The sequence below is a fragment of the Hypanus sabinus genome, chromosome 20 (genome assembly GCF_030144855.1).
Source record: "Hypanus sabinus isolate sHypSab1 chromosome 20, sHypSab1.hap1, whole genome shotgun sequence".
In the NCBI taxonomy this organism is placed as follows: domain Eukaryota; kingdom Metazoa; phylum Chordata; class Chondrichthyes; order Myliobatiformes; family Dasyatidae; genus Hypanus; species Hypanus sabinus.
The window spans coordinates 37,790,826-37,806,666 of NC_082725.1; the positions used below are offsets into that span (position 1 = coordinate 37,790,826).

The following is a 15,841-nucleotide window of genomic DNA, read 5'->3' on the forward strand; positions in this document are numbered from 1 at the left end:
TGGTGGGATTTAGATCATGTGCAGGCAGAAGAGATTAGCTGAATTTGGCATCAAACTCAGCACAGACTTCAGTCCTATTCCTATGTTGTACTATTTCATATTCTAAATAGTCATGTTTATAGAAATTTGAAGATGCTATCAGTCCTGTACCTTTGTTAGCCAATATAAAGAGAAATGGAAATGATTACTAGAAATTGTACTCGCAACCTGCTACTCATACAACACCCCAAGAGTTCACATTCCTCAAGCACTTGTCCAACTCCCTTTGAAAATTTCTAGAATAACCATATTATTCAGTAGAACATTCCAGATGAGACAGTTATCCAACCAAAAACAAAAAAGATTTCCAGATCCTGGATCACTGAATCCCTGGCCTTCACTGATTAAGCAATGCATCAGAGGGAAAACATTTTCTACATCAAAAACCTGTTGTCATGTTTTGAAACACTAAAATTAATTGAATGAAAAAACATGGAGCCGTGGAGTAGTGTGTTACCTACTTTAGTTTGGTTTTACTTTTTGTGTGAGGCTCGCACACAAGACATGGTGGCATAATGATGTATGCCATTCTCACACTTCGACATACAATCTGTAATTATGTTAAGCATTCTCGATTACATATTTACGTTATTTAAGTATTACTGAAATATTAAGTACACAATGTCCGTCATCTTGAAAATTTCAACAGGATCCTGAAAAGCTTTAGAAGTACACTGTTCCACCTTTTCTCTCCATGAAATTAATTTTACTTTTTTCAGCCTTACCAGCTTCCTCTATACCCAAAACTTCTAATCATTCCTGAGGTAGAACATCTAGAATTTTCCACACTTCTTCAGTAAAGGCATAAAGGTCTTTGGTTTTACATACTTTACTTCCAGCTATAAACACAAAGCTCGCATTCCAGCTTCTTAAGTACTGAAATATAATAGCAATTGGCACTTGAAGAGTAATAGCTCTTAAAGTAGAACCACCTTCAGTTCACAGCCGCAGGAGCTGGCAAAAAGGGAGTCTCAAGGTTTATACTTTCCAAGAAATCAGCCTTAAAAATCACAAACATAAAACAGGAAAGCTTTAAAAATAAAAATTAAAACAGCACTGCTCATCACCTCAAAATAATACACAGAACAAAACAGAACTACAGCACAGAAACAGGCCATTTGGCCTGTCTAATTCATACTGAACTATTATTCTGTGTGGGCAAGAAGAATTCTCTCGAATGAGAGCCAGTCATTACTGCGATCTACAGAGTAATACATCTTGAAAGCCAGTAATGTTCAAAACTCATGAATATTCGGCTACTTCCAGGTGACATTTTTAAGATCAATTTTAGCAGTTCACACTGCAATTTTAAAGTTTGACATAGGAGACCATAAGACGTAGGAGCAGAATTAGGCCATACGCCCACTGAGCCTGCTCCACTATTCTATCATGTCAGACTTAACCCTCTCCACCCCAGTCTCCTGCATTCTCCCTTTACTAATCTTTGACACCTTTACTAATCAAGAACCTATCAACCTTCATTTTAAGTATGCACAATGACTTAGCCTCCACAACCATTTGTGGCAATGAATTCCACAGATCGACTACCCTCTGGCTAAAGAAGTTCCTCTTCTTCTCTCTGCTGAGGCTTTGGTCTAGACTCCCCCACTATATGAAACAACCTCTCCCTTGTCTAGGCCTGTCAATATTCAATAGGTTTCTAAACTTCAGTGATAATGGGCTCAGAGCCATCAACACTCCTCATGCATTCCCAGAATCATTCTTGTGAACTTCTTAATCCTCTCCTATGCACCACTTTTCTTAGATAAGAGATTCAAAGGGGCATCAAGTAGCAAGACTGGTTACTAACACAACTCACACACATTCTCAAGCTCCATACTTGTACCATATAAATACTGGAAAGGTCCTGGGGCATCAGGTGAATTTATAGCTGGGGCTCCGAACCTGGGGTTCACAGACACTTTGCTTAATGGTATCGGTCCATGGGTTTTAAAAAAGGTTGAGAACCCCTGCACCAGATGTTACCCAACATCTGAACTGCCTGTAATTTGTGTGGAGTTTCTGGCCAATGATAGCACATGCATATCTACGACAATATCAAAGATGAGGTCAAGGCATCGTCTTATGAAAGGTAGCACCTGGAACTTCGAGGCAAAAATATTATTTGCTAGTTATTAATCCATGCCTGAATGTCATTTTGGGCTTTATTAAAAACAGCTATGGCCTGCATCAGTTGCTGAGGAGTTGGGAATGGCACTGAAAATGGTGCAATCAGAAAATATTCCTATTTCAGATCTCATAATAGAAGGCTGGCATTGATGACACAGCTGCCCAAGGTACAGGAAATACCCTACAGAACTTCTGTAGTAATGTCCTGGGGCTGTGATGATTGTACGGAATTCAATGTTAAATATTGTTGAACTCTCTTTTTAATGCATTATTGCTGAACAGCTTCTCTAATTGTCCAACCACTTCAGTCGCAGTTGACTTCAGACGTGTTTTATAGCATTTGAACTCGCTTTTAGAACTTCTGTTCTTTTGTAGAGTGTTTAATAAAAAAAACAAACACAAAAAAAGCTAATTGTATATGTTTAGAATCAATTTTCATCAGAATAATTATCTAAAAACTCCAAATTCAAAGTAAAGCAATTTTACATTACTGCTACTACCTTCATGACTACGCAAATAACAAATTTTAATTTTGCTTTGTTGAAAAGTTGAGAGCAATAAAGACGAGAACACCAAACTAAAGCTTTACTGTGCATCAGAATTTAAAACCTAAGAACACAAGCAGCAAGGGCACACAACTCTGTGTGCCAGAATTCCTTGTACACTTGGATCCTCACTTGCCTACTCCAGTCAGTTCGGATTGGTAACATCCCCTCCACAATCTCCATCAGCACACATGCACCACAAGGCTGTGTGCATGGCCCCTCTGATCTGCTCACTTTATACCAATGACTATAAGCACAGCTCTGATGCCATATTCAAGTTTGCAGGTTAGACCACTCTCATTGGCCAAATCAAAGGTGGCATCTAAGAGGAAGACTGAATATCTGGCTAAGTGGTAGGAGCTGATTATTGCCTTCAGGAGGAGGAAAACAAGTCCATAAGCCAGTCCTCATCGGAGGATCAGAGTCAGTATATACAGAATGGAGCAAATTTCTTTCTGTCTGAGCTAAATAATCTTACCAAATTATTTCATCGAACGATCACCAACAATCTTCCCCACCATTCTGGACTCTCTGGGGAAGAGAGCTGTATGGTATTTACTATTGTACACATTCTCAGTTCTTGTTTCTATAAGACCACTTCTCATCCTGTTCTGTTTCCCAAATAGAAATTAACAGATTGAATATTGCTTACCAGCTACAATGGTGCACATCATCATCCTTTGGTTCAGAGAAGAAAACTGCACATGATATTTCAGGCATATTCCCTTCAAAACTTTGTACAATTACATTAAGATTTCATTTGTCCTACACTCCAAGCTCCTCACAATGAAGGCCAAAATAACTTTGCCTACACAATTGCTCATAGTAACTTCCTGTGTTTTGCATTCAAGGGCACAATCACACTGAACAGCAACATTTACAAGCTTCTTGCCAGTTTAAAAAAAACTTTCTCCAACCAAATGGAATTGCCTTCTATTTCCCCCAAATGAAATTCCACCTTTTCATCTAACCCCGTCCCTTTACAGATTCCTTGTTTCTGCCTCACAGCTTACTCTACAACTTAAATTTATAGCTTCAGACAATTTCCTTATCCTCTAAACTCTGATGCTGACTCGTGCATTGTAAAACTGAAGTCACAACTTGGAGAAGTCTGAGAGCTCCCTAAGTGTATCAAGGCATCAAAATGAATTGCAGATTACATACCATATTTCTAGCAGCAGGTTTAAGAAATTTGAAATTAAAAATGGACTGACCAAGAGCCCTTATTTTCAAGTTTTATTTTCTGAATCTTTCAATAGCCTTTAAACCACAGATTAATTTACAATACACAAGATGATTCAAGATAGTGTATTGATTTTCAATATTTCCTGCTCCACCAAAAGCTATTCCACTCAATCTTTTTATCTGTTTTTCACTTGTTTGCTGAATGTTAATGATTAACTGATGAAGCTAACTTCGAAAACACACCTGAAGAAAGTGGCTATTCAGATACTCTTAGCCTTATCAGAGTCCATGGACAACTTTTTGACCTCTATTTCAGAAGAATAGCAGCCAACATATTTTTCATCACAAACCCCACAATGTAATGCAGTTGTTAAAGCTCAGTATCAGTATCTAAAATGGATGGGGTATCACCACATTAATGCAGTGATTATAAATTCTAGGTACTAGTGGCTCCCAATTAGATTCATACCCTCATAAAAAAATCAATTTGCAATACAAATGAAGTTACTGGATCTAAACCAAGGTGAATATTTAGTGTCAGGAAACATTTTGCAAGCTTAGAAGTAAACCAAACTCAGACTTTTGTTCAAGATGACATGCTACCAATTGTGTAGACTATTCTTAACAATTTCAATACAGTGATAACCTTTCACGTAGTGAGCCTCATTTGGAAATATCCCAACTAGAACTCTAAGATTTTCTTAGCATAAAGCAACATATCATTAATAATTTTTGGCTATTCCACTAAGTAAAACAAGGATTCATTCCACCATCCTAAATTTACCATGGACACTAGAATTATTTGCTTTCATGTTTGAAACTGATGCACAATATTATCTACTCATTCCTTGTGCTCTGTCCCCATCCTCTATAATAGACTAATCAAACAGAATGGAAGCACCAGGAACAGTAGCTCATCTTCCAGACTCAATAGCAATAACTGTGTTTGCATTTTCTCGGATTGGTAATGGTTCTGTTGTTGCCACTCACACCATTCCTGAACTGACATTTTGCCGTGTGTTGTCATTTAATCAGTGACAACTTCCACACAACTGCAGTCTTCTTGCCCCGCTCCTCACACTGCTCTCTAGCTCACTGAAAGCTGCCATATCTTGCTCCCCAGGGTAGAAAGGACACACTTGAAAGGACAAGCATTTAAAGTGAGAGGGATAAAATTTAAAGTGGATACGCAGGGCAGGTTTTGTCTTCGCACAGAGGGTGCTGGGTGCTGAACAGGATACCGGGAGGAGAAGTGGGACCATGATGTGGCAGGCTTCCAGATAGACACACGGATAAGCAGGGAGTGGAGAGATATGGATCATGTGAAGTAGAAGAGAATTACATTTATTTAGCATTGTGTTTGGTATAGTCCCCATGATGTACTGTTCTCTCCTTCCAGTCCAGAGGAAAGGCCCTCAACCTGACATGTTAACTTTGCTTCTCTTGCCAGGGACTCCACCTGGGATTTTAGCTGTGATTCTAGCTCCAAAGTTCAGCATCTGCAACATTTTATTTTTAACTGCTACTTTCTCCTCCAATTCAGGGTTCAAATGCTCTCAGATGAAAAAGCAACTACTGATAAAAACAACGAAATTAGAGAAATCTGAGCAAGCAAAACAGCCGATCAAGAGGTTAACAGTAAAACTAATCACTCCCGTGAAAACACAAGGAAAAAAAACAGAGACAGCAGGAGGACAACTTTACATTTCTCACTGATGTCCCTGCAGTTGCCATCAGTCTGCTGTAATTCAGTTGAAAGGCCACAAGCAACAAATTCAATTACTGGACATGGTTGTCATTTGTGAGGATGACTTATCAATCACCCCTCTTCTGACCCAACATGGTTGTGAAATTAACAGATGCTTGTTGAACTGGTAAAGATCCAAATGAGTAGTTTCAGGGAATAGTCAAGGTCACTTTGGTGTGGGTTTGGTTGTACATACTTGACGGTTCAGACTGGGTCATGAGAGAATGGGTTTTTCCTGAAAGATAATTAGTCCAAAGTATCACCAGAGGCAGTAGGTTTAATGAATTCTGTTTGAGAAAACTAAGGATAGACAAGATTCAAGATTGCTTAATGTTAAGTGTAAAGAAGAAAGAAATAATGGTTATGCTAGATCTGATGTAGCACAAAAAAAAACACAAAAGAACACAATAATAAAAAAACAATAAATATAAATAGCTTATATACATATAGACTAGTTGTACGGCAATAAGGCTGACTGACAGGAAATAATAAAGCAACAGTGGAGTTAATGTGTAGAATGTTGATCACCCTTACTGCCGGGGGCCAGTAACTGTGAGTCTGTTGATCCTGCCATGGATGCTATGTAGCCTTCTCCCTAATGGGATTGGGACAAACAGTCCACAAGCAAGATGGGTCGGGCCCTTCATGATGTTACTGATCTTTTTCAGTATCTTACTGTATGGCCTTGATGGCAAGCAGGCTAGTGCCAGTGAGGCAATGGCAGTTTTGACTACCCATGGTGGAGCCTTCCTGCCCACCTCAGTGCAGTTTCTGTACCAAATAGTGATACAGTTTGTTAGGATGCTCTCTATTGCACGTCTGTAGAATGACATGAACCTGGAAGTGCAAAGTCCAGCTCTCTTCAGAAAGTAGAAGCATTGGTGAGCTTTTCTGACTGCGTAGGATGCGTTCTGGGACCATGAGAAGTTGTGTGCAATGTACACTCCCAGGAGTTTGAATCCGCATGCAGTTTCCACTGCTGTGCTGTCGAGGTAAAGGGGCTTGTAAGAGGTACAAGCTCTCTTGGGAGTCGATAATCATCTCTTTTGCCTTGCTGACATTAAGGAAAAGGTTATTTGCTTGTCACCAGGCCTTGAGCTCTCTCACCCTTCTGTAGTCCTTGGTGTGAGGAGTCACACCACTGTCATGTCATTGGCAAGCTTGACGACGTGACTGTTCAGGTGTGTGGGTGTGCGAGCAGAGTCTATACAGCAATGGGCTCAGCACGCTGCCCTAGGCACACGGGTACCCATGTTGAAGATGGGGAAGGAGCAGCAGTTGTGCACCCTGACCATCTGAGGTCTGTACGTTAGGAAGTCCACCAGCAAGTTGCACAGTGGTGTATTTAGACCTAGGAGTAGCAGTTTGTTCACCAAGGCCTGTGGGACGATAAGGTTAAATGCCAAACTGAAATCCAGAAGCAGCGTTCTGATTTGTGTCCTTATTTTCTAGGTGTATCAGGGCCAGGCACATGACAGATGCTATGGCATCTGCTGTAGAGCAGTTCTATAGGTAGGCACACTGGCGAGTGTCCAATGTGACAGGAACGGAGTTTTCATATGTCCTATTATCAGCCATTCAAAGCACTTCATGATCATTAGTGTCAGTACCATTGGCAGTAGTCATTTGATTCTGAAGAGTTCTTTTGGTATAGGGATGATAGTGGCCAATTTGAAGCATGTGGGGACAGCAGCCTGGATGAGTGAGGTGTTGAAGATGCCGGTGAAGACTTCAGTGAGCTGGTGTGCACACTCTGAGTACTCAGCCTGGGATGCTGCCTGGCCACCTTACGAGGGCTGACTCTCTAGAGCCCTTCTCACGTCTGCTACTGTTACAGATAATGGCTGCTCACCCGGGAGGGGGTAGCTTTCGAAGCCGGCGTGGTGTTGCATGCCTGGATGCGTGAATAAAAGTTGTTTAGTGTGTCAGGGAGGAGTCACTCGTGCAGTTAATGCTGATTTTCCTTGCACAGTCTGTAATGCCCTTGATGTCCAGTAACAAACACTGCAATCGTTATTCGAAAGGTGATCCTCAATTTTTTTTTTTTGCTCATAGGTGGCCTTCACCCTCTTGATGCCTAAGATGACGTTTCTTCTGGTTGGAGCTGTTTTGTCACTAGACCTGAAGGCAGCGTCCCAGGCTTTTAATAGGGAGTGCTCCTCTACGTGCTACCAGGGCTTCTGGTTGGGCTGCGAGATGACCGTTTTTGAGGTACCAACGCCATCTACACACTTACTGACGGAACTGATGACAAATGAAATTGAGTAAGTGTTGTTGAATTTGAATAAAATAGATTTTTTACAAATTAATATGAGAGTGAACTTGGAATGAAGAGCTGACAACCATAATGGTGTAAAACCCAAAGGCCCATTTGGGATGAAAACTTGCACTCATTTACACTCTGGCTTTAGCATCTATCAATGTGATGGACTCAAAGCTCACCCTGTCTACCACAAAATCCTGAGGCATCTGGTCAAACATAGACAAGAAATCACCTCCTCATTACTATGGAAGCACCTGAACCAAATGCGGTAAGATAAAGCTATTAAAAGTAGTAAAGTGAGATTAAGGTATAACTTTCTATTGGCTGGATTAAAGCACCGCAGAATACCCGGCCACTGATCTGCTCTTGTAGCCAATGTATAATGGATTAAAACTCAGCATAAAAAAGATAAGTTATTGTTGCTTGAACCAATCATCTCAAAACAAATGAATGCCATTTTCCACCCACTTTCTCAACAACATTTCCACCATCATGTATTCACTAAGGATGCATGCCAATGATTTCATAGTGCTTAGGTTGATTGACAACAGCTAAAATAATGTAGCAGTACATACTCACATGCAGAAACACCCAGAAACATTTCAGACTTCAACTGAGAAGATGTTCAAAGCAATGACCACCTCCAACAAGTGAGGATGGTCTGATCAGTACATACACACTGGCTGCAACAGCGGATCAAAGGCCAGATATTCTGCAGTGCTTAACCCAACTCTGCTTTTCTGCCATGTAAAAGCCTGGGTCAATACATCTCCTTCAACTCCTAGGCAACTTGGGAAGATCCAGACCAAGCAGTCAATTATATCAACAGTTCAACCATCACCTTGAACAGTATTCTCACCATTACTGAATCACTGTGGTTATGGCTGCAGTATCACCTACAAAACGCACAGTGGCTAATCTCAAAGCAGCTCCCAAAGGATAACATCAGCAAGAATTCGGGATCACCAGTACCTGCAGACTCCCCTCCAAGACATAGATAACCAAGTTCCCTACAGGACGACTCCGTAAAGCAGCTTCACCAGAAGGACTGTGCAGTTTCTAGCTCACCACAAAGACTATTAAGAATGCACAATAAATCCTGGCTTAAATGGTACTGCAACCTTCCCCATGGACAAAATAAAAATAATTGTAAATTGATAGAATCCATCTCCAAGTTGCACTAAAAATACTGTAACTTTTAAAGTGCTTTGTTTAACTAAGAAATAACTTCAGGTGAGAGTTTGGACAGCTTGTGAAGGACATACTTGACTTTGGAAAACACAATGTCCACATCCGTGGTTGTCACATTCTTCTTGTCTATAATGTTGCAGTCTTTACATAATTTTGACCAATTTTTGCCATTCATATCTCTGCCCGTGGCACGCGTGTCTCCATGGACAGCAAATCTCCTAAAGGCCTCTTCCAGGGCACTGAGTTCTTGCATTGCAGCAGCTCCTCCATTGGTGCCGTTCGAATCAGACATATGACATTTAGTTTCTTTCTCCTTCGCCTGCTCACTCTTAGCTGCTCCTCTTACTGATTTGGCTTTGCATTCAGCCATATCTTCCCAGCCCTGGGGAAAGTAAAGGATAAATATTAGATACTTAAGCAGAGAGCATTACAAAACAAAAAAAAAGTAGACCTCAAACAAAATGCTGGTGGAACGCAGCAAGCCAGGCAGCATCTATAGGGTGGAAGCACTGTCGACGTTTCGGGCCGAGACCCTTCGTCAGGACTAACTGAAAGGAGAGATACCAAGAGATTTGAAAGTAGTGGGGGGAGAGGGAAATGCAAAATGACAGAAGACCGGAGGGGGTGGGATGAAGCTAAGAGCTGGAAAGGTGATTGGCGAAAGTGATACAGAGCTGGAGAAGGGAAAGGATCATGGGATGGGAGGCCTCGAGAGAAAGAAAGGGGGAGGGGGAGCACCAGAGGGAGATGGAGAACAGGCAGGTTGATGGGCAGAGAGAGAGAGAAAAAACAGACAACTAAATATGTCAGAGATGGGGTGAGAAGGGGAGGAGGGGCATAATGGAAGTTAGAGAAGTCAATGTTCATGCCATCAGGTTGGAGGCTACCCAGCCGGTATATAAGGTGTTGTTCCTCCAACCTGAGTGTGGCTTCATCTTGACAGTAGAGGAGGCCATGGATAGACATATCAGACTGGGAATGGACGTGGAATTAAAATGTGTAGCCACTGGGAGATCCTGCTTTCTTTGGCGGACCAAGCGTAGGTGTTCAGCGAAACGGTCTCCTAGTCTGCATCGGGTCTCACCCGACACCTGCTACATTTATGGCATTTATATATTGCATTGAACATTATTTTCAAATACCTCGGCTTTCTTTTCTAGTTAGAATTCTGCACAGTCAGTTCTCAACTTATCCACTGTCTTTTGGGATAATATGTTTAGTATGAAACAGAGTTTCAACGTGAGGGACTTTAAATATAGTTTGCATCAGGGTGGAGTTAGTATTCAGAATAAGATTATTAACATCCCCTCAGTCAATAGTGATCTCTTGACCAGAATAATCAGATCATCTGCTCATTGCTTTTCTGAGATCTTCTGACCTGTGACTGCAAAGTAAGCAACTGCAGATGCTGGAAATCTGATTTTTTTTTAAACAAGTGTTTGAGGGAGTTGCTACATTGTTAAAGAGATTTCCCGGAGATATTAAATCGAACTTTCTGATGAAACTTTGTTAATCTGAAAAGTTAAATTTCTCTCTCTCCAGAGATGCAACCTAACCTGACACGACTCACCTGTGCATTCTCTGCATTTTAATCCTTGTCCTAGACTTGCTGGTGCAGAGTAGTTACACATTGCGCAGATCAGTTAGGAAGTCAGATGTTATTTCTACAATTTCAGTAGCTAACTAGCCAGATAAACAAGCATTGCTGAAGTTACCAGTGGATTATTTGTTATGTCTATACTAATTTAAATCTTTTATAAAAGCAGTATAAAAGATCTGTTAACAAGATTTGCAATGCATTGTCTGATCATGCTAATCCTGATAAAGCTTTGCAGTTTAACAATGCATGAAATTAAAGTAAGATTATTATAATCATATGGAATTTGACTCCGTGGTCTGCAACAGACTTAAGATGTTTTTAAAAAAAAGCAAATTCACTTTGCAGTAAGAACCTATTAATTTGCAACTGATTTAAATTCACACCCTGATAATTGGCAAGGAGAGTTACAAGTAAGTTTGCAAGTAACGATCCGGTTTATAAAGGGCAAGTGCAGATCAGTTCCAGTAAAGTCCTTAGGCTAACGAAGCTAAAAATGCCTCTGATGATTACCGCTTTGCATGGCCAATAGGATCCATCCAAACAGTGCCATCACAGTTACATTCTCTCTTTAACACAGAATCCAGCACTTACTACAGATTTTAGCAGAACTTACATCTTACATAGTGAATAATAGACAATAGACAGTAGGTGCAGGAGTAGGCCATTCGGCCCTTCTAGGCAGCACCGCCATTCACTGTGATCATGGCTGATCATACACAATCAGTACCCAGTTCCTGCCTTCTCCCCATATCCCTTGACCCCGCTATCTATAAGAGCTCTATCTCTCTCTTGAAAGCATCCAGACACTTGGCCTCCACTGCCTTCTGGGGCAGAGCATTCCACATATCCACCATTCGCTGGGTGGAAAACTTTTTCCGCATCTCTGTTCTAAATGGCCTACCCCTTATTCTTAAACTGTGGCCTCTAGTTCTGGACTCACCCATCAGCGGGAACATGCTTCCTGTCTCCAGCGTGTCCAATCCCTTAATAATCTTATATGTTTCAATCAGATCCCCTCTCACTCTTCTAAATTTCAGTGTATACAAGCCCAGTCGCTCCAATCTTTCAACATATGACAGGAATTAACCTTCCGCCATTCCAGGAATTAACCTTGTGAACCTACACTGCACTCCCTCAATAGCAAGACTGACTTTCCTCAAATTTGGAGACCAAAACTGCACACAATACTCCAGGTGGGGTCTCACCAGGACCCTGTACAACTGCAAAAGGACCTCTTTACTCCTATACTCAATTCCTCTTGTTATAATTCTTCACTGCCTGCTGAACCTGCATGCTTGCTTTCATTGACTGATGTACAAGAACACCTAGATCTCGTACTTCCCCTTTTCCTAACTTGACTCCATTTAGATAGTAATCTGCCTTCCTGTTCCTGCCTCCAAAGTGGATAACCTCACATTTATCCACATTAAACTGCATCTGCCATACATTTGCCCACTCACCTAGCCTGACCAAGTCACCCTGCATTCTCATAACATCCTCCTGACATTTCACACTGCCACCCAGCTTTGTGTTATCAGCAAATTTGCTAATGTTACTTTTAATCCCTTCATCTAAATCATTAACGTATATTGTAAACAGCTGCAGTCCCAGCACCGAACCTTGCAGTACCCCACTGGTCACAGCCTGCCATTCCGAAAGGGACCCGTTAATCGCTACTCTTTGTTTCCTGTCAGCCAGCCAATTTTCAATCCATGTCAGTACTCTGCCCCCAATACCATCTGCCCTAATTTTGCCCACTAATCCCCTATGTGGGACTTTATCAAAGGCTTTCTGAAAGTCCAGGTACACTATATCCACTGGCTCTCCCTTGTCCATTTTCATAGTTACATCCTCAAAAAACTCCAGAAGATTAGTCAAGCATGATTTTCCCTTCATAAATCCATGCTGACTCGGACTGATCCTTCTACTGCTATCCAAATGTGTCGTAATTTCCTCTTTTATAATTGACTCCAGTATTTTTCCCACCACTGACGTCAGGCTAACCGGTCTATAATTCCCTGTTTTCTCTCTCCCTCCTTTCTTGAAAAGTGGGACAACATTAGCCACCCTCCAATCCGCAGGAACTGTTCCTGAATCTATAGAACATTGGAAAATGATTACCAATGTACTTCCTCAGAAGGCTGGCGTCATTCAATGTTTGTAGTGAGATGCTGAAGATGTTCTATCGGTCAGTTGTGGAGAGCGCCCTCTTCTTTGTGGTGGCGTGCTGGGGAGGCAGCATTAAGAAGAGGGACGCCTCACGTCTTAATAAGCTGGTAAGGAAGGTGGGCTCTGTTGTGAGAGCCCACAGAACTGGAGAGTATGACATTGGTGGCAGAGCGGAGGGCGCTGAGTAGGCTACGGTCAATCATGGAAAACCCTGAACATCCTCTGCACAGCACCATCCAGAGATAGAAAAGCAGCTTCAGCGGCAGGTTGCTGTCAATGCAATGCTCCTCAGACAGGATGAAGAGATCATTACTCCCCAACGCCATTTGGCTCTACAATTCAACCACCAGGAGCAAGACATGTTAAGTGCCGGGGTTAGGACTGAGCTTAAGTTACCACTCAATGCACTTTAGTAAACTATTTAAGAACTTTTTAAAAGCTATTTATTAATGCTTTTTGGGAGGGTGATTTTAGATACATATCATATTTATACCGAGTTAAATACTGTATGTAATTAGTTTTGCTACAATAAGTGTATGGGACACTGGAAAAATGTTGAATTTCCCCTTGGGGATGAATAAAGTATCTATCTATCTATCAATATTATGTAGTAGAAAAGTTGCAAAGCACATTACGACCAAGTACGCAAGAAAAATTATCACGACCACAGGGTCAGTTTCAACAAAGCAAAATCCCACAAATAGCAATGAGATAAATGAGTAATTCATTTGATTACCGTCATCTGAACAAGTACATGTACGCACAGGTAGAGGAAAATACTTAACTGCAGGAGTATCACAAGCACACAACATTACCTGAGCAGCATTCACAAGAAAACCACAAATTGAATGGTAATTATGCACAACGGTTACAAGAAAGAGCACAAACAGAACAAAGAAATGTACATTTTAGTGTAAAGTGACCAACATGCTCATAATCTTGCTAAACTCTAGTGATCAGGGTTGTGTAGGTTTACTCAAGAACAAAGTGGTTAAAGGCAAGAAGCTGCCCTTGAACACGGTAGTGTGGGACGAGAGCATTCTGCATCTCCTGCCTCACGGCAGCTGCAAGATGACGTGACCCAGATGGCAGTGATCTTTGATGATGAATATTGCCTACTTGAGGCAGGGCCTCTGGTAATGGAGGGAAGGGGCGTGCCCATGATGTACTAATTAGAGACCGCCACTGTCTGAAGCTTCTTACTTTCCTGTGCATTTGAATTGCTGTACAAGATCTTGATATAACCAACGAGGACACTTTCAGGAGTCCATCTGTCGAAGTTTCTTTTGAGCGTTTGATGACACAATGAGCCCCCTAAGAAATCAAAGGTGCTGCCACTCTTTCCTTGTGATTGCATCTGTGTGCAGGAATGGAGAGCTGCCAACTCACTCCACTGCCAAACCCCAACGTAGACTGGTGCATGTTTCTCCACCGAGGAGCTGCTGCACATTTATCTGCCGAGGAGCTGGTGCACGTTTGTCCTCAATCAGCTCTTCAGCTCTACTGGCATGGAGCAAGAGTGTTGTTACAGCAACACTCAACCAGGGGTCCTATCGTATTCCTGTTTGGTGACACATTGTCATCGTCATGGCTATCCCTCAAGGTCGAGGATGATGGTCTTCATTCCGTTGATCTATTTATGGGTTCTCAAGTGGCTTACAAGTCCAACCTTGGCTTTGAAAGTTCTTCCGCATTCAGGACAGGTAGTTCCAGATGGCAGATCGGGCTTTGGTTGTTGCTGCCTCTCTTTTCTTCTAATTCTGCACATCTGTTGGCTTCGAAAGTTGCTGTTCCTTCTCGGATGATGGTTTGCCAGATTTTCCTGTCCTTGGCATTGGTTTCCCAATTGTTGATGTTGATGTTACATTTCGGGCCCACAAAGCGAAGACGCCTGTGCATGTATTTGTTTAATGTGTACTTGATGTTGCACTCCAAGAAGCACACAATACTTCACAAATCAACCAACTGATTCCAATGGCGTGGAAACCATGACGACTGCAGCTGATGGATTTGTTGCAGCCTTCATCCACCTTCACAGCTGTTGAGTTTGAAGTAACTTCTCTGCCTGTTCCACCGTTGAGGTCTTGGTTGGATTGTTCTTTGTCAGGGACCTCACCCTTGACCTTACCGCCACAGGTGACGCTAGCAGGAGCATAGCTCCAGACCACTTTCAGGATCTCAGGACCACACAAGCTTCTCCACCACAACAAGGTGATAACCCATGGAGAAGGTGACACATCACCACCTCATTAAATGCTATCATTGTACACGGCATTACAGCTGTACTTAGCATTAAAATCGTGTGCATAAACAGTAGACAAGGGGCCTAAGCAGGCAGCCCTGAGGTGTTGATGAATAGTGAGGAGGCCATGTTATCCTCACTGAGTGAGTTCTGCTGATGAGCATGTGAAGTTTCCAGCTATAGAGGGAGGTATGGAGGCCCAGGTCTTGATGATGAGTTTGCATGCAATGAATGTGCTGAACTGCTGTAGTCATTTGCATCAGCCCAATGGGTTTAAGTAAATTGCACCATTGTAAACAAGTTCAGAGTACCTTGCAATTAGTTCGCCTCCTGTGGTGAACTATGTGCCTGTCGGGACACGCCCCCTGCTGACTGCTCCTGTGGCTCCTCCCACAGGCCCCTGTATAAAGGAGATCTGAGGCCTGACGCTCGGCCTCAGTCTCCAGGACATTGTATGATAGACACTCACTCCTGGTTCCTTCTTCCAGTCAATAAAAGCCGATATCTCGCCTTACGTCTCAGTGTGAGATATTGATGGTGCATCACCTCCTGCTGTAGATATGCAATTCAAAGGAAGCGCATTCAACCCAAAGTTTTGAAGTAAACAATCTCATTGTAATGACTGAAATAGTCTTGGATCAATTGCTGTTACCTTGGATTTCAGTCTCACGAGCTTCAGTGTGTCTCCAGTAACATCGATCACTGTCACAACAGCTTTGGGATTGAGAGA

The 15,841-nt window shown here is 42.0% G+C and overlaps 1 protein-coding gene across 5 annotated transcripts in view; it reads right to left on the reverse strand.

The window, feature by feature from the left end:
- Positions 1–15,841, reverse strand: part of LOC132378428 (tubulin polymerization-promoting protein) — a 47,848-nt gene that overhangs the window by 11,583 nt on the left and 20,424 nt on the right. For all 5 annotated transcript variants that reach the window (XM_059945341.1, XM_059945340.1, XM_059945338.1 and 2 more), the window contains one exon: positions 9,175–9,482. In XM_059945341.1, the coding sequence (XP_059801324.1) occupies positions 9,175–9,470 (296 nt within the window). In that variant the 5' untranslated portion in view covers positions 9,471–9,482. The remainder of the gene's footprint in view (positions 1–9,174; positions 9,483–15,841) is intronic.